At 43.2% G+C, this 24,995-nt stretch overlaps 1 protein-coding gene across 7 annotated transcripts; it reads left to right on the top strand.

The window, feature by feature from the left end:
* The first annotated feature begins 11,864 nt into the window (after positions 1-11,864).
* sp3a (sp3a transcription factor) lies at positions 11,865-21,392 on the top strand. 7 transcript variants are annotated; one of them, XM_042706721.1, is made up of 8 exons: positions 11,865-12,034; positions 12,362-12,448; positions 12,622-12,717; positions 13,216-14,509; positions 15,090-15,107; positions 15,289-15,475; positions 18,669-18,865; positions 19,206-21,392. In XM_042706721.1, the coding sequence occupies exons 2-8, from the start codon at positions 12,380-12,382 to the stop codon at positions 19,490-19,492; spliced, it is 2,148 nt and encodes a 715-aa protein (XP_042562655.1). In that variant the 5' UTR covers positions 11,865-12,034; positions 12,362-12,379; the 3' UTR covers positions 19,493-21,392. The 7 variants fall into 7 exon arrangements, with proteins under 7 accessions (XP_042562655.1, XP_042562652.1, XP_042562657.1 ...); XM_042706718.1 differs by having other exon boundaries at positions 12,351-12,448; XM_042706717.1 differs by lacking the exon at positions 11,865-12,034 and adding an exon at positions 12,042-12,231.
* The last annotated feature ends 3,603 nt before the right edge of the window (positions 21,393-24,995 follow it).

The following is a 24,995-nucleotide window of genomic DNA, read 5'->3' as shown; positions in this document are numbered from 1 at the left end:
TAACACCGAGTTCAAATCATTAAATCAAACTGGAAAAGGGCCTCCTTCAGACAGATGAAAATCAGTCTTGTCAGTGGATGATAAACTGGTGAGGACGTCGGCAGGGCTGGGATGCTGCGGGTGTTCTGTCACTCCCCGCCTTTGATTCTTTTTTCCTTCCTTTGGCGGGTCTTGCACAGGAAACTGGGATTACAGATAATGACAGGAGCCCTTCTGAATCAATCCAGCCTCCGAGCTCTGTCAGCCCAATGTGTGAAATGGCTTTTTGTGTGATGCTGCTCTTTGAGAGCAGTCCAAGACCAAGCTGAAAGCATGTGGGCCTTAATCTCATAATTGTCCCACCCCCCACATATTGTTCTGACAGAGAGTTACCATTAACTGCAAGGATATCTCTGTCCCACAATGTCAGCTGTCCTGTCGGGTGGGGAGGGGTGAGGGTTTGGGGGCGAGGGGGGTGGGGGGCAAACAGCATAGGTTATTGACTGAAGAAAGACCGTCCCAATCTGCACACTTTTATATCTTTACAAAGTTGACGTCAAGACAAACCTTTTTTTATCACATGTTGTGAGATGTTCCTCCTCCCGGTGCCACAAACGTTGGCAGTTTTTATTCAGTTATCTATTTCTGTATTTGTAAACAATCTGACAGTACAAACAATGAGGAAAAAAACAAAATAGGCAACAAAGTGGGCCTGCTGGTGCAATGGCGGGAGCGACCTTGGAGACGCAGCGTCCCGAGACTGCATGGTAAACAGCCGTGGCCCTGCCTCATGAATATGCATGGGGGGCCAGGGATAACAAATGTTCCTCTGTCAGTCACCACCGCTATAACCCGGCATTTTGTTCTCCAGGCAAGGGAAAATCAAGGGGTGGGGTGGAGGAGTCGCCACCCCCGCCGGCCTACAACTGCCCCACAGCCACCCACACACACACCCCTGCCCCAGCGCTAGAGGTCTGAGGAGGCAGCAGCTGAGGACACGCGCAGGGAGCGAGAAGACGCAGAAATGCAGCGACAAAGACTCAGAGGTTAATTAGCATTCACTTTCCCCACACTTTATTATCAACTGTGTCCTCCACGCACTCGTTTAATTGCATGTGCTGATAGAATAATAAACGGCAGAGTAATTACCATTATAAAGCAAAGGATCTCTCTCTTTTCCGGAACAACTCAGTCAAAAGGGTTTTTATTCTAAATTAAGTTTTTAACTGTCATCTGTCATCTCAGGTATAATTATAACTTGGGCATTTTAGGTCCATTGTTCGAGCAATGTGAAAATCTCTATGGAGGGGGAAAAAAAATTGTGACAGCAGATTTTTTGGAGCATGGAAAATGGTGTTGGGGAGAATTCTGAGTGTATGCTAATTAACCATACAGTCTCGCTAGAGAATAACGTATTTTAAAATCAGCCTGGAGCATATTTTATTTATTTAATTACTACATATGCCATTAATGATATTGTCCTAGCATACAAGTGTACCCTGAGTTAGTCACCACCTCCTCAACAAAGACTAGACTCACCCTGTTGAGTTGAAGGAGCTGCCAAGTCTTTGTGTCTCATCCTATTGAATATTTGGCGTTGAAGGCTAACAACGAATGTTAGCAAGGGGGAGAGAGAGAGAGAAAGAGAGAGAGAGAGAGTGTGGCTCAGAGCCGGACTTGAGGAAGTTGAGGTGCGCGACCCGAGGGTGTCACAGATCACTCCTCAACCTCATGATCACTCTTCCACCCTGTGGGAATCCAGGCCTCTGCTATCGTCCACCTCCAACTTTGTCACGGTGCTGCGTTAGCTAGTCATTACAGACAGGAGGGATAACTTCAATTACTGGTGAGCTGCTGAACGGTGAAAGTGGGGGCCACATTGATTGAGGAGGGCGACAATTGATTTTGCCCATTACGTCCTGAGAATGTTTCCATCCCGCGCAGATCTGCCTGCCCTCCTCCTGCCGGAGGAGATAAGGGGCCTCGGCATTGTGCCTGCCTAATCTGTGTGACGGGGGTTGTCTGTGCTGAAATTGATGTGGCTTTTCATTCGACCGTTTGTGGGCCTTCCATGGGGGTCCCTCCCCCTTGTGTCTCAGTTTACCGAGCCCGGCGAGCGCCGTGTTGCAAACCCCTTTACAAAAATGGAAGGATTTGCGTCGATACAGATGTTGGCTTTGCACTCGCTCTCATGAAAATATTTCACTGAGCAAGAAAAGGATTAAGAGCACTCATAATGATGTGTGTGTGTGGCTTGTCAATGCTCGGGAACATCTTTTCTATTTTCTGTCTAAAACACATGAGCAGGTTAGCATAGAAATACTTTATATCAGCCAGATCAGACAAAAAAAAAAAACAGATGAATGTATGTGAACAGCAAGGTGCTACTGTGAAGTTTTTTTTTCTCTTCGCAAGAAACTTTCCTCTCCGTGTCAGGTGTATAATGATAAAGTATAGCGCGTGTGGGTTCCCCTTCAAATAGATTCTGTAAAATGAGAAAAATGATGAGGTCCTCATTCAGAAATCCAGGTCGTTTCGGAAAACAGAGCCTCAGACATATAACTGATTACAGCTAGCCTTGATTTTTTGTGAGAGGCATTTAGTCAGGTAAGCATCAGTGAGTAGCTATATTAACCCAATACATCTTGCATTGTAAAAACTACACTCTGTAACATGGAGCTCCTAAGCCCCTTAGCATGCTTTATTAAGCAGCCTCGAGGTGACCATTATCTATCAGCCTGCTCTGCATAGCTGTTCACCAGCACGACGTGTTTCCCTTGTAATGCACTGCTTGGAAAAAAAAATAAAAAATCACACCCCAATCTATTTTTCTCCACCTAGACAAACCTTGATGCTGATTAATGGTAGTTAAACTTACAAGCACTCCGTCAGTGAGATTACACTGGGATGGTAATGTATTGGAGTCATTAAATACACATCATTCTCCTGGCATGAAATATGTTGACCCCAACCTTATTATATACATAATTAAAAGTGCTCAACAGTTTCTGAGCAGTGGGCCGCAGAGCGGGAAGGAGGGGTGGGGGATGGCATGGCGACAGCTAGAAGTCATATTGATGCTAAGTAGGAATGTCATTTATTTAGGTTGTTTGTCATTTCTGCTCAACCTTTCCTGTGCATATATATATTTTCTTTTGTTAGATATGAAAAACTTGTTTTTTTTTAACAGACAACTATTATTCAGAGGAACGTACATACGTGTACATATAAAGATGTGTTAAGAGTTTTCAAGGAAACTGATGGCTTCACAAGTTTTCATATTTTGTGCTTGGAGAGCTAAAAATGATGTACGTAAACTCTAACTTGTACTTCAGATCACCAGACTTCATCTAGCATGGTCAGTGTTTTCGATTGCAGCATTGCCTGTCACACTTTGTTGACCAGAGGCCACAACTGCAACCCACAATGAGGGCAGATTGCCTGGACAGAAATCAATAGCGCCTTGTTGTAGGATTTGAAATTGCTGGTAGGCATTGATAGCAGCAACACAAACCTTATCAGACCAAATACTGCCCTGGCCTTTAAAAAAAAAACTAAAAAAAACAAGTAAGGCTGAAGTGCTATCCAAAAATCAGTGGCCAAGCGCACAGCCCACCTCCCTGCCCCTTCCTCACCTCAAGCCCTCAATGGCCAACAGGGTGACACCTGTGATACCCTGTCAGGATGTCACGGCATAGCCTTGCTGCAATCCATCTTCTCCAAAACAATTCATTTACCTTGTGTGTCCTTTCTCTTTCTCGCCTCTCTGACAGAGATGAGCTGAGCCTGGGCAGGCGGCTGCGGGGGTCCCCCGCGCTAGGCTTTGAGCAGAGCTTCATTATAAGCCCCCGGTAATGAAATTCCTGGGATTTTAAAGAGGAAGGTAGAAGCGGAGTGCTGTCAAGGTGAGTCGTGCCGCTCGCGGCGGCGCCGAGACGAGAGGAAGTCTCCTGTGATCAGTGGAGCTGACAGTCACGGGGACGCTGCAGTACCGGAACGCTCTTCACCTTTACACAGGGGAAGAAATTACCGGGCTCGCGCCGGCACCACTTCTGACAGGCCGGACGGCTCCGGCACTAAACACTGCCATTCTCTACCCCCGCGGTGCATATCTTTACTACCATCTGCTTTATACCTGCTCTAAACCGGCCCCCGTTAGGCCTCACTCACATCCAGCGTATCAGTGGTTCTCTCCTCTCAAAGGAAGCCCTTCCTTTGCCTCGCTCTCCTCAGGTTTTTTTATCAGTGGCATCTGGAGAATTCACTGCTGGCTCTTTTAACCAAACTGTATTTGTCGCCAAGTCCCAAAGACTCTGTGGCACAGTGACAGTGATACAAAGAGGCAAGTGTAATAAAGTGTGAAATTCTTAACATAAGGACTGTTTCACGGATGAACAGTGCAGAAATATGGTTTGCATATCTTCCTTTACAGCTGCCAATGAGCTTTGACTCGCCGGCACTGATCACTGGGCTTTCTTGTTTTTACACGGGCACGGGGTGTAATATAATAAATGTGTTTCATGGTGAATTTGAGAAGACTGTGACAAAAACGCTGTGTGATAAATACCTCAGGTAAGTTGCAGAGCCTAGTGGTGCAGCTAAAGCTTATTCTGCAACATTAGTTTCTGTTGTTGCACATTTTGTCTTCATGTTCACACTCATGTGATTGTGCTCTGTGTGTTACTGTGTCATTTCCCAAAGCAAATAAAAAAACAACCTACAAAAATATGCAATGAAACAACATAGTCTGCATCTATTTCTTTACATACAGTTTTTGAGACATTGACGGGAAGAGCCACTAGCAGTGTCATGGCCCCCAAGCCACTGGAGGCGTGTATGTGAGTGTGTGTGGGTGTGTGTGTTTGTGTGTGTGTGTGTGTGTGTGTGTGTGTGTGTGTGTGTGTGTGTGTGTGTGTGTGTGTGTGTGTGTGTGTGTGTGTGTGTGTGTGTGTGTGTGTGTGTGTCAGGGTCAGCTGTGGGCATCTGGCAGGGGTGGTTCTGGTGTTTTAGCTTCACGGCCCTGACCAGCCCACCACAGGGCAGGGAAGCCCTTACGGGGAAAAAAAACTAAAAGCTGCTTGTCATCGCAATTACATTTTCAACCATTTCTACTGGCCAACACCACAGGTCCTGCTGGTGAGTTCAAACAATGAATCATTGCCCATTATGTACCCAGTTACACCGTCTGACAAACCATTATTTCCAAATAAATCACTGCCGCCTACAACACTGCTCCATAGGAAGATTTTAGTTTTTGTTTCAACATGTACTTCCTTGTGTGATTGCTGGATTAAATAATTAGGGATCAGTGCATATCTCAGAGCCGTGTGAGCCCAGTAAATGGCTGTTAAGCAGTAATCCCACACACAGCTTTCTGGGCAGGATATTTGTGTGTAATTGAGACAAGGCCTTTAACCCCGATTAGTACCGCTGTGCACTGAGAGGCTGGCACTCCGTCTCCTGTTACTGCTGAGTACTCCCACTCCCCCCCCACAACAACTGCCATCCGATCAGCCTGGCAGGTCCTGCACAGACAATGAGCGCCTAGACTAGTCCTATAAATTATCTCATCTCTAAATGATGTCATTATTGAATTTAAATTCAACATGACATCTACCACCACCGAGACTTGTATTTCAGAGGTGAGGTATTTAGAGGGGACGTGTGTTTCATCTGCAGCGCCAGGACGCTTGGGAACCCAGTGAGATTGTAATGTTGTTATTTGAAGTTCAGATGAGGAGCCTAAGTCCCCATCACATGCTTGTTTAGTGACCCCCCTGGGAGTTTGGAAACGTATGGACTGTGTGCGTCTGCTGCTGCCACTGCCGCTGCGAAGGAGCCCATGCCTTTTAATTTCAGCTGTGGGAATTGGGTGTTTGAATAAGCCAGTGTACAGGGATATCACATTATTAGTAATCATATCTGCTTAAGCCAAGCTTGCTCCTCCAGATGGCTGCTTTCAAGTGCAAATGAACCAGTTAGACGTGTCTGCTTTAATACATACTCAGAAATCACAAATAGCCATTGATTTTTTTTTTCTGTCTCCCTCTCCAACCACTGATTCTGGTGGTATTGAGCCTGGATTAAATGGTCTCCTGAGCCTTGAAAAGGAACATTGATTCTTCTAATTAATTGTACGCTGTTCAGAACCAGGATGCATAAGCCCGTCCGTATTAGCACTTCAAGTCAATTATTTTGAGTTTGTTGGGAAGAAGAACAAACAGATCTAATGTATACAAAGAAATGTTGGAACTTATTTTGTCTCTGAGGGAAGTATGAATACACTAAAATGAAAGAGCGCCATTACCATTTTACTTGTACATATGAATAGAAATTGACAGAGAAGAGGTATATTCACTCAGTGGGAATCAAGATGTGGTATGAATAAAACATGGACATTCCCCAGATTGTGCTTGAGACTGTGTTCCTCTGTCACACTCACTCATGGCTTTATATATTGACTACCGGTAATTCTACTTTTTTCACACCTGCCATTATTTCAAATAAAATATTCCTTCCAACACCCCCCCCCATCACTATCACCTTGCCAGTGGGGAGATGTATACAACAAAGATGTAAAATACAGAAGGAAAAAATGTTTTACAATTTATGAATTCATCAAACCAAGTAGCATCATACTGGCCCCTTAGAATACAGTGTGATGTGTGTGGAATGAGTTTAGACTGAATACATCAGGGGAGTCTGATTGCTACCTGACAGGAAGCCTCCTGCCCCTTCCTCCCCACTGCCTTCTGTCCGCAGCAGGCCCATTTGTTTCCCAGACAAATACAGTGGTCTGTGTGCCAGACCGAAGGTCCACTAACTGCTGACAGCTTTGCTATTTAAGATCAGGATCGCCCCCCACTCCAAATGGTAAGAGCATTTTGAAGAAGCGTATTACTCTCCAGATACTTCATTAATCTCCATCACCAGTGCCAGCCCTGACACAGCTGACAGCGGGGAACAATGCGACCTGCTCCTCTCCCCCTGCCACAGATAATGCATGTTTTACAGTAGCCCAGATGTCTACACTCAATAAAACATTTGACAAAAACCAGCCTGTGTGTGTTTGGGGATGTCTGTATTGACTGGCGTGGAGCATGTGGAGGGTGATACGGGGGCCTGCTGGCAACTGATTACAGAATTAAAAGGCAGAGTGACAGTGGGGTCTGTCACAAGAGGGGGTGATTAGAATTGTATCTGTTGGGTGATTCCTCTTTAAAAAAACGTGGGATTTTTATTATTTCATGCAAGAGGACGGCTTAAACCACACCTGCCACACCACACACACACACACTGCAATTGACGTAAGATAACTTGAGTATTGGACAGCTTGAGGAAGAGAAGGAAAAATATGAAATTCACAAAGCACTTGTTTTTCTTTCATTTCTTTTTATCTTTTATTTAACTATTATAAACCACATTTTTTTGTCTGTTTTCGTCTGATTTTTTTGTCAGTCTGTTCCTTTCTCATCTCAGAATACGCAGACAAACGTAGTTTTCCTCTCCCGTCTCTTGTGGGCTGGTGTGTCTCGGAGGTGGTTATGTGGCTGAAATGATATAGCCGTCACTGCGGTGCTGTAAAGCAAGATTGCGTTCTCCCCGGGAGTTGAAGCCCAGTACTGATGGCTGAATATTTCCCCCCAAAATTCACCCTCTGAACAGAAAACAAAACGATCCACTCATGGAGGCAAAGACATTGAATAAAAATGGTCTTTCGCTTGTGTTCTGTTTGTGTAAGTATATGCAGACGCCATATAGTTTAGTGTTCAGCACTGCAATTGTCCTTGGAGGTGTGGGTACAAAGATTACATTTCATTATAGTCTGTTTCTATGGAAAATGTCGCTTAGACTGAAGAAGTTCATTAATGCTTTACTGTAGTAGCCCATCTTATATGTAGATTTCAAAACAAGTAAAACATGTACTCAGTGAAGGAGCGCGGTGTACCAGGAAGTGTGCCCTCTTTGTCCTTGACAACCAGTAACAAGTATGTAAGATTAAGGAGGAAACAAAATACAGTGTTTTGGCACATTCTAGTAATTTAGGTCCGTCAGTGGATCAATATGGTGTGAATGGGAATTTGTGTGCTTATCATTATTGTCATTATTTTGGCAGGATAAATCGCAAATGCTTTTTGAAGTATGTTCACAATTCCAGTCTATGTAAGCTTTTATCATTATGTGGTCTAAGGGCTGGATTCCCCTCAACTGTCTGTCTTGACTGGGCTATCCAGAATAAGGAAGGGAGTCTTTTACAGATACTACTGAGCTTCTTTCAGATTCTTGTAGTCATGTTTGTATCACTTTGTTTCTTGGTTGAAAATAACATTGTGGCTTCTCTCGTTCACAGGGGGATAAATGCTGTGTTGAGGTCGCCTTCTCTACGCTAGTGGTAGGCCGACCCTGAAAACCATTACTGGGGCCCATTCATCAGGCCTTAACTGACTGGGATGTAAGTTATTTTCTGTGGTTTGGCTGTGGTGCTTTGTGTTTTGAATTTGTAACATTTCTGAGACAGTATAAAGTTATTCCGAATCATGTTGATGTAGCCAATCTCTAGAGACAAATCATAAAAAAAACCATCTGGTATTTTATTTAGGCCAAAAGCAAACTAGAATTTAGTAGAAACAAATGGTCTCTCAAGCTACCAGGGCCAAACCAGTTTGATTTCCCTCCTTCACTCCTCCGTGCAGATGGACAACACATTATCATGTCACTTCCTTCCTCTATCTTCCAAATCAAGTTGTTCTCATTACATTTTCCCTCTATTTCACAAATTTACAAAATGAACTAGAAGGATTATGAGATATCAAAGGGACGATTAGTTGCTGGTTAGACCCTCTCTGTCTCATGGTACCAATGTTCTGTCAGCATCATCAATCAAGTGGTGCCACTCCGCCCAGAGGCAAACCACAGTGGCACCACACCAAGACTGGCAATGAGAATAAAGCCAACGCAAAGCACTGAGCTCATGAAAGACCAAAGCCTGCTATTATAAATCATACTAGTTCAAGACTAACCCCAAAGCACTTGGAAAAATACAAATAATGCCTTACAATAAGTGTTTAGAATGGATGAAAATAAACACATAAATAAAGATGGCATTTTCAGAATAGAGCACAATTAAAGTGTCCTGTGACACAATTTCAAACATGACAATGGGAACTTGAGAGACTACACACTGCAGCCTATAGCTACAACTACAAAAGAACAGACTGCAGAAATGCAATGTTATTGTGTTGTATAGCCTTATCTATGTCTATGTTACATTTATAAATATATTATGTTTTTTTATATTCATTTTTTATATATAATAAATACAAGCGTCTTTGGGTACCTAGAAAAGCGCCATATAAGTTGAAAGTATTATTATTATTATAAATATAAAATATTACATATCAATGGATTTTAGCCACTCAAAACTGATCCTGAATTTTAAGTTTCAAGGTTTTCATTACCTTGTGTATAGCTCACCACCTCTTTTAAATCTTCTTCACATACCACTGTCCATGTATGTTTTTCTATCAAAAATATTAGAAAATACATATAGAGAGGGAGGTATAGAACAAGTAGAAAATCCAGCACTGTATACAAGATTAGGTTGTTAATCTTATTTTCATATAAAATACACTATATTTTTTGTCAAAGCATTGCTGTATAAAGCTTAACCACGGACTTAGACCTCAGTGAAGAGAGCGGCACTGTATGCACTTTTTCAAAGTTTCTGACCAAATAACGGCACTATTTTCAGGTGGAGGACCTATTATTGTCTGGAGGGATCTTAGGCTAGTGCATGTTGGTCCTGTGTCCTTCCCAGTCATTCCCTTGCTTGTCATTGAGACACATTTGATATTCTGCCCACATGTCTTCCTGCTGCACCATTTTTGAAGCTTCCATTTATATTGTTCCACCAGGTGTCTCCAGCAGGGCTGTGTCTCCACATGCAGTCACCTCTTCCTCAGATCATACCACGCCAGCAGAACTGTCAATATGTTAATATGACACTGTCGAGACCTATTCACACAGTCAAATGGTCAGCGGGCTCTGCTATTTTCACCCTTACAGACAGAGAGACAGAATGCATGCAGACTGCTTAGCATAGCAGTAGGTAACAACTGATTGTCACTTTGTGGAAGGACCAAAATAAATACGATCAATCATTCCATGACCTGTTGTTTCTCTTTACCTAGGCTACTACTGCTTTAGTCCAGCATCTATTGCAATTTGATTATATACAGATGTTTCATAAGCATCTTATAAGTTGTAAGGTTTTAACTGTGTTATGGTCAAAACTAGGAAAAATAATTCTCTCAGATGCAGATGAAGGAACCCTTTCTTGTCAGATTATTTGTACATTCTCATGTTCCTCAAACTATGTGTCTTAACTAAATACATGTAAACAATATAACCATAATGTGAGATTTAAATCTACACATTGCGGTGATTGATGCATTTATAATATAATCTGTGTAATATCTATACACATGGAAGTATACCTGTGATCTTATATCCATGGTAAAATGTCAAATCAAAGACAAAAAGGTCAGCCATTAAGCAGATTGGTGGTCTCAGGGCGTTTAAATTTATACAAGCTTTTAGACAACAATGGCAGAAATTTGACTTCTCCATTTAAACCCAACTCTTTGTGAGGTTACTGGAGAGAAGTCATTTCTTATGCTATAGTGAGAGCATTGAGTGCAGCTGCACAGGATTTCTAAAGACTGTGGCTGCAGGTCTGTGTTTACCTGACACTTGGATTGACAGCAGAGTGATTGGAAATATCCACTTTTCACTGACACGAGCCCCTGAGTACCAGGAAAGTGCTTTTGTAGTCTGGCTGTAATGGCCTAAGTTTGAATTGAAGGCTGGAAGAAAATGCACCACTTCGGTTTCACTCAGGGAGGACTTGACACAGCTTTCAGGATACTTAGTAGAATCAGGGAGACTCAGTACTTAACATTTGTGGGCAAAAATTTGGGCCCAGTCGTGGCTGTCCTGCTGTGGACTTGGGATAATGTAGCACCAGACAGCCTTACTCACTGGTAGGCATTTGTTAAATAAATAGAAAAAACAACCTAGTGACACAAACAATGTTTTGGGGAAATGTCAGCATAAGACTTTGTTAATATAACGTTAACCTACATTTTATAGCCTATGTAGTAGGCCCATTTCATACAGGGACAAAAATAATGGCCTTCTCTTTTGATAAATGTTCACTTAAGTTCAAAACGTGAAGGGCTGTGAACCTACTTCATTTAGGATAATCAACGTGTCACTTTTCTGAGACGCAGGCGGTTTTACAAACGTTTGAATAATGATAAAACTGCAAACTACACGATGCTTAACTTCAGCTGGAGTAGATGTGTGTTCGGGCTTATTGAATTAGCGTACCTAAAAGTGATGCCAAACTCAAACTCTACGAATACTAAAGACTGAAACGTTATCTACGAACCAACTCAATTGTCCATCACGGAGCGGCTATTCTGGCACGCCACATATGCTTTCTACTCAATAGACTGCTGACCAATGGGTAGCTAACTCAGTTTTGAAATCTGTTACCTTTCCAGGTAGTTTTAATTTACAAACAGAATAATCGATTTGGCGAAAAGCTATTTTTTATTGGCAGACACTCTGGCATTCCACAGCAAAAATGACAACCACAGAATACATTAATTGTTCTTAGACATACAGCTAGTTACCTCGCTAGCTAAGATAGCTAGCAAAAACTGCAACCGATTCCCTTCCTGTAAGAATGCAAACAGGAAACAGTCGACCCATGAAATGATTGTCGCGTGATCTGACTAATAGCAATTCACGGGTTTAAGAGCAGCAGCCAATTGAGTTTAAGAAGAACGGCGGGACTTCCTGTGAGTGACGAAAATTTTACAGTCAAGCTTAGAAGCCCCACCTTTTGTGTTTCCCGCACCGTCAATCAAAATAGAAAAAAATTGACTCGAATCACCGATCGCAGCCCGCCTCCGATTAATATAATCATGTATGGCGTGTGATTAAACCGAGATTTTTATTCCAATTAATGTAATCCACGCAATGACTGGTATGTAAAATACAAATACGACTTTCCGTATAGGGTTCCTGCAGCCCCTGGCTAAGCTAATGTTAGCCAAGTGTTGAGCTAGCTTGGTTTGCAGTTGTTTGGCTGGCTAATCTTACTAGAGCAAAGCTGTTTGCTAACATAGCTTGGATACTCTTTAGCTTATCAGTCTTCTCATGTCGCATGGATATCGAAGTATTGTAAGTGCTCTTAAGTTGTTGCGCGTGTTTATAATGTTTTAGCGATTTTAAAGTTAAGTGAAGTGCGTAGCTAAGTGGTTTGTTTTGCTTCGTTTCCTTCTTACTGTGGCTTTTTGTAGCCCCTGAACAGCCAGTGAAACAAGAGGAAATGGCTGCCTTAGACGTGGACAGCAGTCAAGGCGATTTTCTGCAGCAAGATGGTAGCAGAGGAGATCAGGTATTTTTTTCATTCCTTTCTCGCATGCTCTTCTGCAAGGGGTGTTGTTAGTGCATGGTGCTTTGTGAAGTTCACACGTTTTAAAATTTGTTGTAAAAAAGTCGTACTTCCTGTGTGGCTCCGGACTAACGGCCACCCACTTTCTTCTTTTAAAACCCGCCCATTGTGGGTAGGACGCTCCGCCGTCACCGCTCGCTATGCTGGCAGCTACCTGCAGCAAGATTGGGTCGCCATCGTCAGAGGGAGATAACGGTGCTGCCGCTGTAGTGGTAAGTCACCCCCTCTGATGTTGGGATGACAACTTAACCGAGCCAGTCTATCCAAGCGATTTCGTTAGAACAATAGGTCGTCTCATTGCCACGAATTGACTTGTTCTGAGAGTCCATACATAATGGAGATGCACGTTATTGATAAGCTCTCCTAATGTTATCTATGAAAGTGGGTCCCATGAACTGGGCAAGAAATTAAAACCGGACGCCGTGGGCCACATTTTACATATTTTTATATCACTAAGCATGTCTTTGTGTTGTTTGTGTCAGATCCACTGATTTCAACAACTCGTGTGAACAATCAGACACCATCAAGCATGCCCTCCTCTCCTGTGGCCTACCCAATGCATAGGGAGAGTTACGCATCTGTTATAGAAGGCAGACAAGTAGTGCTCCTATCTACCCTTGTTTCAGCATGATTAAACAGAAAAGCAGTTCAACATCCAAGCAAGAAGGGAAGTGGGATTAATCTATGATTTGCCCCCCCTCCCCCCCTAGACGACAACAGACCTCACCTCCATCCAGTTAACAGGGACGACAGAACGATGGGAGGCCTTAACCCCCACAAGTGTAAAAGAGGAGCCGGGCATCGTGCACATCCCCAACACAGGGCTTGTGACATCTAATGGACAGTACGTACTTCAGAGCCTCCAGAGCCAGCCCATCTTTGTGACGTCGGGCGTGGACGGCTCAGCCAATGCAGTGCCTAATATCCAGTACCAGGTGATCCCACAGATCCAGACGGCTGATGGGCAACTGGGCTTCTCCACCTCCACGGTGGACGCGTCCGCACTGGGCCAGGACGGCGTTGGGCAGATCCAGATCTTGCCCGACGGCAGCCAGGCCATAAGCGTGTCGTCCTCCAGCGACCTCCTTACCAACCACCAGAACCTCATATCACAGACTGGCCACGTCCAGCAGATCCAGGGAGTTTCTCTGGGCAGCTCTGCCTTCAACAGCCAAGGTCAGGTTGTCACTAATGTGCCTGTAGGCTTGCCTGGGAACATCACCTTTGTCCCCATAAACAGCGTGGACCTGGACTCATTAGGGCTGTCGGGGGCACAGACGATAGCCACGGGGCTCACTGCCGACGGACACTTCATAATGGCCGGCCATTCGACAGACGGCTCGGAGAAGGTGGGCGAGCCCATCACGCTAGCGGCTAGTGGTGACCCCACTGCCACCCACGACATGTATGTGCCTACGACGTCCTCCGCGTCAGCTGCCATCCCGTCCTCCACCGTCACCCACCTGCCCGAGACAATAGACGGCACAGGGGTGCTCACGCAGGCCACTGCCGTCTCTGCTGGCTCAGAGCAGGTGGACACCTCGGGCCTGGGCGAGGGGTTCCTGCAGCAGCAGCAGAACCAGGTGCAGAGCATCCAGGTGTCCTCGGGCCAGTCTATTATCCAGCTGCAGCAGGTGCCCATGCAGAGCAGCGATGGCCAGGTGCAGGGTGGTGCGCAGGCCCTGCAGAACGTGCAGCTCATCAACCCAGGCACCTTCCTCATCCAGGCTCAGACGGTAACGCCCAGTGGCCAGATCCAGTGGCAGACCTTCCAGGTGCAGGGTGTGCAGGGCCTGCAGAACCTCCAGCTGCAGACGGCGCCGACGCAGCAGATAACGCTGGCCCCCGTGCAGACGCTCTCCCTGGGCCAGGGCACCACGCTGGGGTCCGGCCAGATCAGCATCGGCTCCGGCCACATCCCCAACCTGCAGACGGTCACCGTGAACTCTGTGGCTCAGGCAGGGATCCAGTTCCAGCAGGCGGATGAGACAGACAGCCCAGGAGGTAAATCCTACCCTCGCTCTGTTCAATTCATCAATTTGTATTATCTTGAATGGCAGTTGGCTGATGACGAATGCTTTTGTACAGAAGTGTGATTTTTTGGGCAGTGATTTTACACTCAGATTATGTATATTTCAGAACACAGAATTTTGTTAGAACATCCTTTAGGATGTAACTTATAGTTAGTTGATTGTATGCTGGTTGGTTGTGTCCAACCAGAACCTCGGAAGTGTTTAAAAGAATGAGACTACGTGATTACCCAGTAAAACAGACATGCAAATACATCTGGTTTTATGGTAGATGATTTGTCTGCTCCTGGTTTTTATGGTCCGGGTCTCACAGTGGTATTTGGATGTTAAGGATGACTGATTTTACTAGAGTCTATGCCCTTAATAGATAGACACAGATACACAAGATCATAAAACAGGTTGAGGTTCACTGGCAGGACTTGCTTGACTTATTTGATGTTTATATATATTGGGCCATATTGCCTCGCAATCTCTCTGGATGTAGCGGTGCTGCATTTTGGACAGATCTGTAATTACGAATCTTCTTTAACTTCTTTGATGCCCTCTTTTCCTAGGTCATTATACAGGGCAATGTAAGTAGACCCAGCATAATGTATTAAGACCTGCTGTTTGGTGCTCAAACCTTTGCATTTGTGAAGCAAAACCATGCACATTTCTGCCTTGATATCAGTGCCAGTGCCATATGCTCATTGACACACACGTATATGCATATCTGGTTGTTGTACTCTGTATTGCACATGTCCTCTCTTACAGACATTCACATAAAAGAGGAGCCGGAAGAGGAGTGGCAGCTGAGCAGCGACTCGACTCTGAACACCAGCGACCTGTCGCACCTCCGCGTCAGGCTGGTGGACGAGGACGGCGAGCAGCTGGGGCAGGAGGGCAAGAGGCTACGGCGGGTGGCCTGTACCTGCCCCAACTGCAAGGAGGCTGGAGGAAGGTGAGCAAAACCTGGACAGTACGCCAAGGAGGATTAGCCTATACAGAGTATTTTTTGTTCTGAATATGGTCCGATTAAATACTGGGCAATTTCATGTATCTTAGTAGGTGCGTTTGTTACCCCGTCATGTCCTGTTAAGGGAGGATTTTTATTTGATTTTATACAATTATCATCTTGAATTACTTTTGTGCTGTTTCAATTTGATTTGCGTAAAGAATATAGTCTTTGTTTTTTGTTTGTTTTTTTGTAATTAAAAAATAAAATCCATCCCCATTAGCCACGTAGTTAGGTTACTTAGCTAAAATTCTGAAGATCCAGGAACACAGCGCAGGAGGCTACAGTGTGTTCAGAAAGACCCCACTTTTTCACATTTTGTGATGTTGCAGCCTTATGGCAAAATAAAAATGTATTTCCCCCCATCAACCTACACTCGGTACCCCATAATGACGAAGCAAAAACAGGATTTTAGGAATGTTCTCAAATTTATTAAAAAGAAAAAACTGAAGAAATAAAAACATATGTAGATTCTTGGCAAATAGCTAAACCCTAATAGTGATTCATTGTGGCAGTATTGTATCATGAGGATTTCCACTCGGAGTATACATATCCTAGGACCCTATGAAGTGCGTTTTATTTTTTGCCAGATTCATATTTTATTTCTTCTAAATTTGGTTTTATCAGTTTGATTATCATCAAATCATATGTCCAATCCAAAAATGTAGTCAGAACATTGGCTGCTGTGCTTTTACACACATTTATTTTCTGTTGAGGTGACAGGCCTATGTTGGAATAGGGTAGGGAGTGTAGGGTAGCGATGCTAGTGTAACCCTAAGACTACAAATACAGTTTTATTTACTATCATTTTCATTTAGATTTTATAGAATGAAAAAATTGCATATGTATTTTAAGGGGAGATTACCTTCCGGTTTCCAGTTATAAGACTTGTACTGAGTCAGTAAGCCACTTGTATTATGTCTACATCAGGGGTCCAGAGGGCCAGATCTCTCTGCCAGGCTCTTTGGGAGGTATGGAGTATAATGATATATTCCAAATCCTTGATTAGTGCAAGTTGTGTGGTACATATATACACACCTTATGTATATATACATATTAAGGTTTTATATAAGGTTTGATAGAGTGAGGAACATTCTAAAAAAGTTGGGAAAAGCCAAATGTGAAAATTGAACAGGACATATTTTACATTTGAATTAGGAAGAGTTGTTAATCTGCAAAACTGTCAAATCTGCCTTTGTAATAATAATAATAATTGTCTATCCATTATAGTCATTGGATTATTGGTTTAGGTAAATATTCAGGAGCAAATTATAGGCTAATGGTTTAGTATAAGCATATCTATCTATCGCTATCATTTTGTGTACGTTCACAAAACAGGCCCATACATGGCTAGGTATGGCTAGGCAAATTTCAAAGCCTATGGAATTGAGTAGATTAGCTAGAATACGTTAACTGTTCAAAAAATCTGACGTATTAAGAATAATGTAAGGTCGGCATTATAAGGCTCCGACTTCCAAAGGTAAATGGAACTTAACATAACTGATTGGCTTACTACTGAGATACTTGTACATACTATGTGATATACTATATACTAGACATGAGCCGGAACTTGTAGCTGGGAATGACATCAGAGCCGAGTGGACCACAGTCACATGTTGGAAAACAAATGCAATTCCAATTAGTGTTGTTAGCAATTGTTACCATATGTTAGCAATACCAGTTGATAACAACGCATTATGCAGCATTTTGCGCATAAAAAAACAGTAGCAACATGCCCACACATACAATACTGTGTGTACGACTGATTTAACGAGCCACAAATAAGACGGAAGACAGAAGACAGAGTTGGAATTAAATAGAAAAAGTTTATGCGTAGCGGCAGCTATCTTGGATTCTGAAGTCGGGGTTGGTGAGGTTCGTCCAACTTTCTGAGTTGGAATTCCTACTTCAGGAGGCGTTCCTATGGAAATTTCCGATATCCGAGTACAACTGGGACGCACCGTAGGATAGCCATGCTTACCTGGGTACATTTGTAATTTCTGTCCAGTACTAAAATGGATTCAGGCTGTGTAGTTATAAAAAAGTGGAGCAATCCATTTACAAACATTTTGAACTGTGATTATTTAAGCCTCTAAAATGGGATTTTGGCAACTAAAAACACCATTCCTGACAGCCGGATTTCTACCTGTGATGGTAAATGCTTTGTTTTGCTCTGGCTGTACACTTATTGACCTCTTGAGGTATAAAGTTGTATTATGAGAGAGGACAGGCCAGGGCTTACTGCTTAGCATGCTAACTTTAGGACATATCTGGGAAACACAGAGCATAGTCGTTTTTTAAATTGTGACAAAAAGATTATTTCTTTACAGTCTATTGCAATTTCTAGTGGCTTATGTTTTACACTAAAGTTCTTACACGTAGCACCTTTAACGTTAAACTTGACTGAATGAGTGAAGTTAGCAATCCAACCCACAAGCTAACATTAACGTTACTGACAACACCGAAGCAATAAGTCATATTCAGATACACGGTGTGCACTGTTCACTGTCTGATCCATCTGTACTGTGAAGGGGTGTGTATCACCTCCCTCTGTTTGCTAGGTGCTTGTCTACCTTACAATTGTTTACAACGGCAAACTCGGAACAGCGCCTAAACCACCACCAGTGCCCAGAAAATGTATTACGTCCATACTGTTTAGAATTACCAGAGAGAATGCATGAGAAAAGTTGAGCTTAGCTATTTTTGGCTCGGATATAATACATCACATAAATTGCTTCAGGGAAGAATATTCAAACGCTGCCCCAATTGCCAGTTTTAGTCTCTTGTGTCAGTCTACAACAAGTAATTGTATTTCCTGTTCGGTTCACAGTGAGTAAGGATGCGTCAGTTCGCCATCAGCTAGCTGTCTTTGACGTGCCTGTGTTACTCACACAGGCAAAAATGTTGCTCATGACTCTTATCGAATGTATATCTCTCCTGTCATTTTATTTGAAAATGTCAAAATTCAGCGCGTTTCCATTTTCTTTACTTAATTCCATGATTGTGTCTTTGTTGTCCTCGTCGCAGAAATCATAGGACCCTAATATCCATAATCTGCACATTGATGGTGAAGTTAAGAATGGTTTACTCAGACTCCCATGTTTGTGTATGTGTGCACGCATGCCTGTGTTTGTATCAGGGGCTCAAACATGGGCAAGAAGAAACAGCACATCTGCCACATTCCGGGCTGTGGTAAGGTGTACGGGAAGACGTCTCACCTGCGGGCACACTTGCGCTGGCACTCCGGGGAGCGCCCCTTCGTCTGCTCCTGGTCTTTCTGTGGCAAGAGGTTCACACGCAGCGATGAGCTGCAGAGGCACCGGCGGACACACACAGGTACACACACACACACACACACACAGTCAGTCAGTCAGGGGGTGTCTCACTCAGTCTGGCCGCGCGACAGCTCTCCATCTGCCCCCCGTGCCTCCTTGTTAGGGGGCCTGTTTAAGAACCCCAGTAATGGCATTTACCGCAGTCACAAGCCTCCCCTAATTTTGAATTACTCAGTGTGCGCGTACTTTGAGAAGTGCTGGCATTTAAATTTCCCCTGGAAACCTCATTTTATGCTCCAGGAGGTGTGTTTCCAACCCCCCCACCCCCCTCTGTCTGAAGCACATTTATGCAGAATAATCCTCTAATTTGTCTGATAATCCTCCCTCCACTCTGCCTGCAGGAGAGAAGAAGTTTGTCTGTCCCGAATGTTCCAAGCGCTTCATGCGCAGCGACCACCTGGCCAAGCACATCAAGACACACCAGAACAAGAAGGGCACGAACTCTGGCGGTGGGGGCGGCGCGGTGGTGGCCAGCGCCGACTCCACGGCCTCGTCGGACAGCCTGATCACGGCCAGCGGCACCACGCTCATCCTCACCAACATCCAGCAGGGCCAGCAGGATGTGCTCTCCACCACCGAGATCCCCCTCCAGCTTGTCACCGTCTCGGCCAGCGAGGTCATGGAGTGACCACCACCCTCCAGCGTCCCCACAGGCCCCCTGCACCTCCTCCTGAGCACCTCCTCCTGAGCTCCCCCTTCGCCTCCACGCCCCCAACCTCACGGCCTCAACTGCATCGGATGAACTTCTCCTCACTTGTCTGTTTATTTCCTTGTTTATTTCTTCTTCTTTGTTTTGTACACACGCATACAGTATATATATGTACGTAAATATATATATATATATATATTTTAACAAGAGGAAATGAAATTAATTATCAGTTTCAGCTCATGTAAACACACACTGAAATGCCTTATTTTGGATCATAATCTAGCAGTTTGTTTTTTTGCATGTGCTCTCCGAGCTACTTTTCCATAAATGTTAGTTTGAATGGAGACGCGAAGGACGGCGTCAGAAGTCATAGGAATCTCTCGAGTGCTGTGAGTCTGATGTGTTTGTAAAGTTGTGGTGGACGTGTGTGTTCGTTGTTGGCCATGGGTTGAGGGTGTGTGGCACTACCTAACACGTGAAGCGTTAATTTCAGCAAGTGTCTAAGCTTCTGATTGGGCACAGCCAAGCAGCTGCGGCAGCCAGCACTCGTGAGTCTCTCAGTGGTGCACCATGTACATTTAATTACACAGAATTTCCTCAATAGCATTTATGAATTGTTCTTGCTTTTTTTTTCCAATGACATCTGTTTGAATGCACGCTTACCTGTCTGGAAGGTTTGCGCGGTCGTCTTGGTGAATATTGCAGGGGTCAAAAATGGAACAATCATGTAATTAAAAAGGTTTTTGTATATTTTTTTTTTTTTTTTTCTCTCAAAGGTCTACAGTTGATCTGCTGTTATATGCATTACTTGCAAAATCAAGTCTTTGAAGCGGAAAGCTATTTATATTAGGCTTTACATAGTGAACTGTTCTTTGTGCTATCAAAATCTCATTTTAAAATTACCTTTTAAATATGTATGATATTCAAAGCGTGTAACTTTTGTAGGAGACAAAAAAAACTGAAAAGCAAAAGATTTTTTTTTTCAAAAAGAATCAAAATTCAGATCCTAGAGTTCTTTTTACGGAAAAAAAAACGTATGCTTGAGGGTTGAAAAATTGCCAAATTTGACTTAATTCTCAGCGAGACTTGGTCATGCAGTACTGTCAGGAGGCACAAAGGAGCGAGCGCTCCCCTGCCGTGCCTGATACTTTAGCAGGGAGTTGCGCACACACACACACACTCACACACACACACACACACACGTGTCATTTGGTGTCGGACCAAAAGAGGAGCTGAATTATGCAGCCGCCATATTACCTGTGCTGTGTCAAGCTGTACCTGTCAGGGTTTTTGAATGACTTCCCCCCCACCCCCTCCAAATTCCCTTTCTCCCGGCGCCTCCTCCTATAGCCCTTGCTCCAGACTGTAGCCAGGTTAAGGGATGCTGCACCTTTAACTTATTTGTCATCCAGAGTGCAAGGCAAATGTACCCTTTTATTAATGTTTGCATCAGTTGCAGTTTGATATGATCTTTTTGTAAAAAAAAAAAAAAAAATTGGAAAAACAAACTTTTATATACTGCCTAGAATACTGTTATAAACTTGCTCTGTCATTGTATGTATATGTCTCAGTATGACTTATTTTGTTTTTTTGTTAATCTATTCTGTTTTTTCCTGCCTGTTTTTATCCAGTAGTCTATGATTTCTTTCCTTTCTGTCGCTATGCTCCTGGCGTCGTTGTTCGAGATTCTGCCATGTCTAATTGAAGGGTTGTAGTGAGTTGTGTTTGGCGATGCTGGAGTAGCGATTCTTTTTCTTTTTTTTTCTGGATGTGCTGCAGCCCACTCCAGACCACATATGGTTTCACAATCCACTTCGGTGGAACTGAAGAATACTACACATTCAGTGGTAATAAATAAAACACTATTTTTGACATTTGATTTTTTTGTTATGATTGTCATTGTTTAGAGATTCACAATTTTGAGGACGGCATTGTTAACATGTTTTTGTCTTGTGATGTCCTTTTGTCATATTCACTATAAATAGCATTTTAACCTTTGGGTGTACTTTTGGGATTATGATAGTCTCTTTTTTTTTTGTTTCCAACAAAAGCCTAAAATTGTTGTACAATGCCCACTTTTGAGGGCAGCGTTTTATTTCACACTAAAATGACTAAACTGAATCCTGTGGTGAGGTGTCTTGTTTTCTGGTAAAGAGGCAGTGGGGAACTCAAATGGCCGTCTCTAGAAGAGATGTGTCAGCAGTAAATGTGTTACTATTTGAATCTATCGTGACACCTTGCTGGATCTGCATCTGAGCTAAATGTGCTATTTGTCTGAAATGATGTGTAGAGTTCAAGATCGTTCAGCAGGGTACACAGTCCACAGCCCTGAGCGTGGTGTGGGTGTAGCCCCAGTTGGACAGTCCAGCAGGTGTCACTGCAACCACAGGAGCAGAAGATCCAGACTGACCCTCTGACCACCCTAAACTACAAGAGTGGAGAGGACCAAACCTCTAGCAATTCACAAGATTGAGTAGGACACAAGATGCATCCAGGGGGACGGGTAGGTGGCAAAAGTGCCCTCAGTAAATGTCTAATGGTATTTCCTTGAATCAATACAAGGGCAGAACCAACATGAAAGTTGAGGCCGTATAGATATTTCACCGCTATTTTTTTCTCTTTAAATAGAGCTCATTGAAATTCACTGAACCTTTTTTTAAATGTAAGACCAAATGAAATATTTCTCCATGGCTGCCAATAGCAAGATAAGTTTTCAAGCTGCAGCTCACAATTGCTGAGTGATGGTAATGGGTTTTGCCTCAGCTCCACTGAATGAGCCTACAAAATTATCTTGCAGAATAGTGCTGCCCCTTTATACAAATGAATGGTGGGGGAATTATGAGTTCTAATTCTGAAGTATAGGAGGAGAACATTGTCGCTCATATTTTTACCTTCTTGGTCAACTTTCCTCTCATCTGTTACACAATGCTTTTATGCGGCTTATTTTATTTTGCAGGTCTTTTGTCATTGTTGCAGTGTGCAACTTCTCAGTCAAGAATCTGTCTTTTGTGAAGTCTCCCCAGCTCGCAGGTCTACACTCCATATAGCCATATTGTGCCTGTGGGCATCTTTGTCTGTGCTGGGTGAATATTATTAGAAATGTGCTTTTATCAATGCTTTCACCTCAAAAGAAAAACAACAAAAAAAATGTAAAGCACATGGTCCTGAGTTGATTTGCCAAGGGATGGGGGGATCAGAAAACGTAGCCCCATAAACGTTAAAAAAGGGGCACGTCCATTTTCTCCCACCTTTCATTTGCATAATTTAATGAATTCAATTCATTGTAATGCAATACCAAGTGCAGGAGGAACATCGAATGACAATTTGAGTTAATGAAATGTGTTAACGGTATCATCATTTACTTGTATGTTAATTAGTCCAATTAATTTTCAGTGCACGGTAATCTGAATATTGCAATAATGATCTGCACCCCTGCCGGAATGAGAAGTGCCACACGGAAAGCGCCACCGGTCCCATGAGTCATAGCCTGAGCTTTCCAGTTGGTGCACACAGCCATTTACAGACAGCCGTTCAGTACTGTTATCTGTATCTGAGAGTGGTAAGTGCAGGTGCCATCAGCCCCGGAGCACCTAATATGACCTTGCTTGCCTCCGAGGCTAAGAATCTAAGAATGGCTCTGAGTTACTCTGTGTTATCCAGGGATGGGGTGTAGTGAGCATGATAGGAGGATGGATGTGAAGTCCTCACGTCACATCAGTAGTCATCTCCTCCAGTCCCCAGTTGTATTCTGTGTTTTGTGTGTGGTATGTTTTTATCGAGTGATTTATTTTGTGGATCTACAGTAATGGGCCAGCTTTCGGAATGTGTGCGTGTATCGATTCCATCCGCAGTGCTGGCCTCGGCTGTGCTGTGAGACTGATAAATTGCGCTGCTTCAGTGCCGCGGAGGAGAGCTGGACATTTTATGCTGGACCACCCAGAGATAAGCTGCCAATGCAGCCGCATCGTTTTCAGCAGGCCCTCTAGGACCGGGGAATTCATGTAAGTATGGTGGTACACAGACACAAACAGCTCCAGAATATGTGCCGTAGGAACTAAATTATTTAGTGCCTATAAAATCATTTTTATTGTTTGTACTCAAACCGTTTTTATGCTAAATGACTTTTGCAAATTAAATGTATTATTCTGAAGATATAATAAGTGAAACTTTTGAACACAGAATCATGAATCTGGGTGGATCTGTGAGTGTGACTACCTTATGTCACCAAAACTACCTCACAACTGACAGGCCATCACTAAAACTGAAACTAGTGAAACTAGGAGATGTTTCTGTTCGTTGGAGCCATTTTGATTTAGTGTTGACCTGTCTGGCTAAATCAAGCATGCAGTCGCCCAAACCAAGTCACGTAAACCATTTCAGATTAGGATTTATGGGGTTGAGAAACACGGCCGTAACCTATGCAATTACGGGGATGCTAACACTTCGCCCTATGAAAGAAAGGTTGGACTCTCCCAGCACCTGTTCGATGAGCAATAAATAACATCCAACAAGGCACAGGGCCGCGATTCTCTGACGCCACTGACCCACAGACTCTGCTATTAAGATATTTATCAGTCAATATTCAACATGAGTTGATGGTCTCCCTTCATTGTGTGAGAGATCTAGGAAGAATTCGACCACTTTGTTGAGACCACTTAGCTCCTCTGAAGACCGTCTGTTGTCTTTGCCTTCTCTCTACAGCAAGAGATGGCAATCAAGACTCTTTTCATTAGTGGTGCCTTGGTGATGGACTGACCTACCTACTGCTAAATGATCAGCGTTGGGACATTCAAATAGTATCACAAAGCGTTTAAGGATTCACCTCTTTAGAACTCATCTGTCATTGTAATGTATATGTTACAAGCACTTCAATTATATTATTAATAATAATTATTATTATTATTATTGATATTATTGTTGATATTCATAGGCTTTTTATGGTGCTTGCAAAGCAAAGTACTATATAGATATTCTTAAGCTTTTTTATTATAGTACTTGGAAAGCAAAGCACTGTACTGTTCTTCCTAGGCCTCTTACTACACTGCTTGGAACACACAACACTATTGATATTCCTGGGCATTTTCTTATTATTCTTCCAAACAATTTCCGAGAATAATTCAGCTCGGCAGGCTTAACGTAGAAGCTTCATTCAAACTCTGTTTCATACGTCTTGTAAATGACACTTCAGCTATGTTATTTAAAAAAAAAATCTGCACTTCATACTTCATACTACTCTCTCTGTCTCTTCCTCTTCCTCTCTTTCATTCCTCATCTATCTATCTATCTATCTATCCATCTATCTATCTATCTATCTATCTATTTATCCATATATTTCTTAATTTCTTTTTTTATCTCAATTTCTAACTTCCTTGTATCTTTAATTTCTCTGTCTCTTTCCTATATTTTCTCTCTCTCTCTCTCTCTCTCTCTCTCTCTCTCGCTCTCCTATTTTCAATCCAACCATTCATCTTCTATCTATCTA

Source organism: Clupea harengus, unplaced genomic scaffold, assembly GCF_900700415.2.
Source record: "Clupea harengus unplaced genomic scaffold, Ch_v2.0.2, whole genome shotgun sequence".
Classification (NCBI taxonomy): domain Eukaryota; kingdom Metazoa; phylum Chordata; class Actinopteri; order Clupeiformes; family Clupeidae; genus Clupea; species Clupea harengus.
Note: the sequence above shows the minus strand (reverse complement) of the source record. Positions and strands in the feature narration are given on the sequence as shown.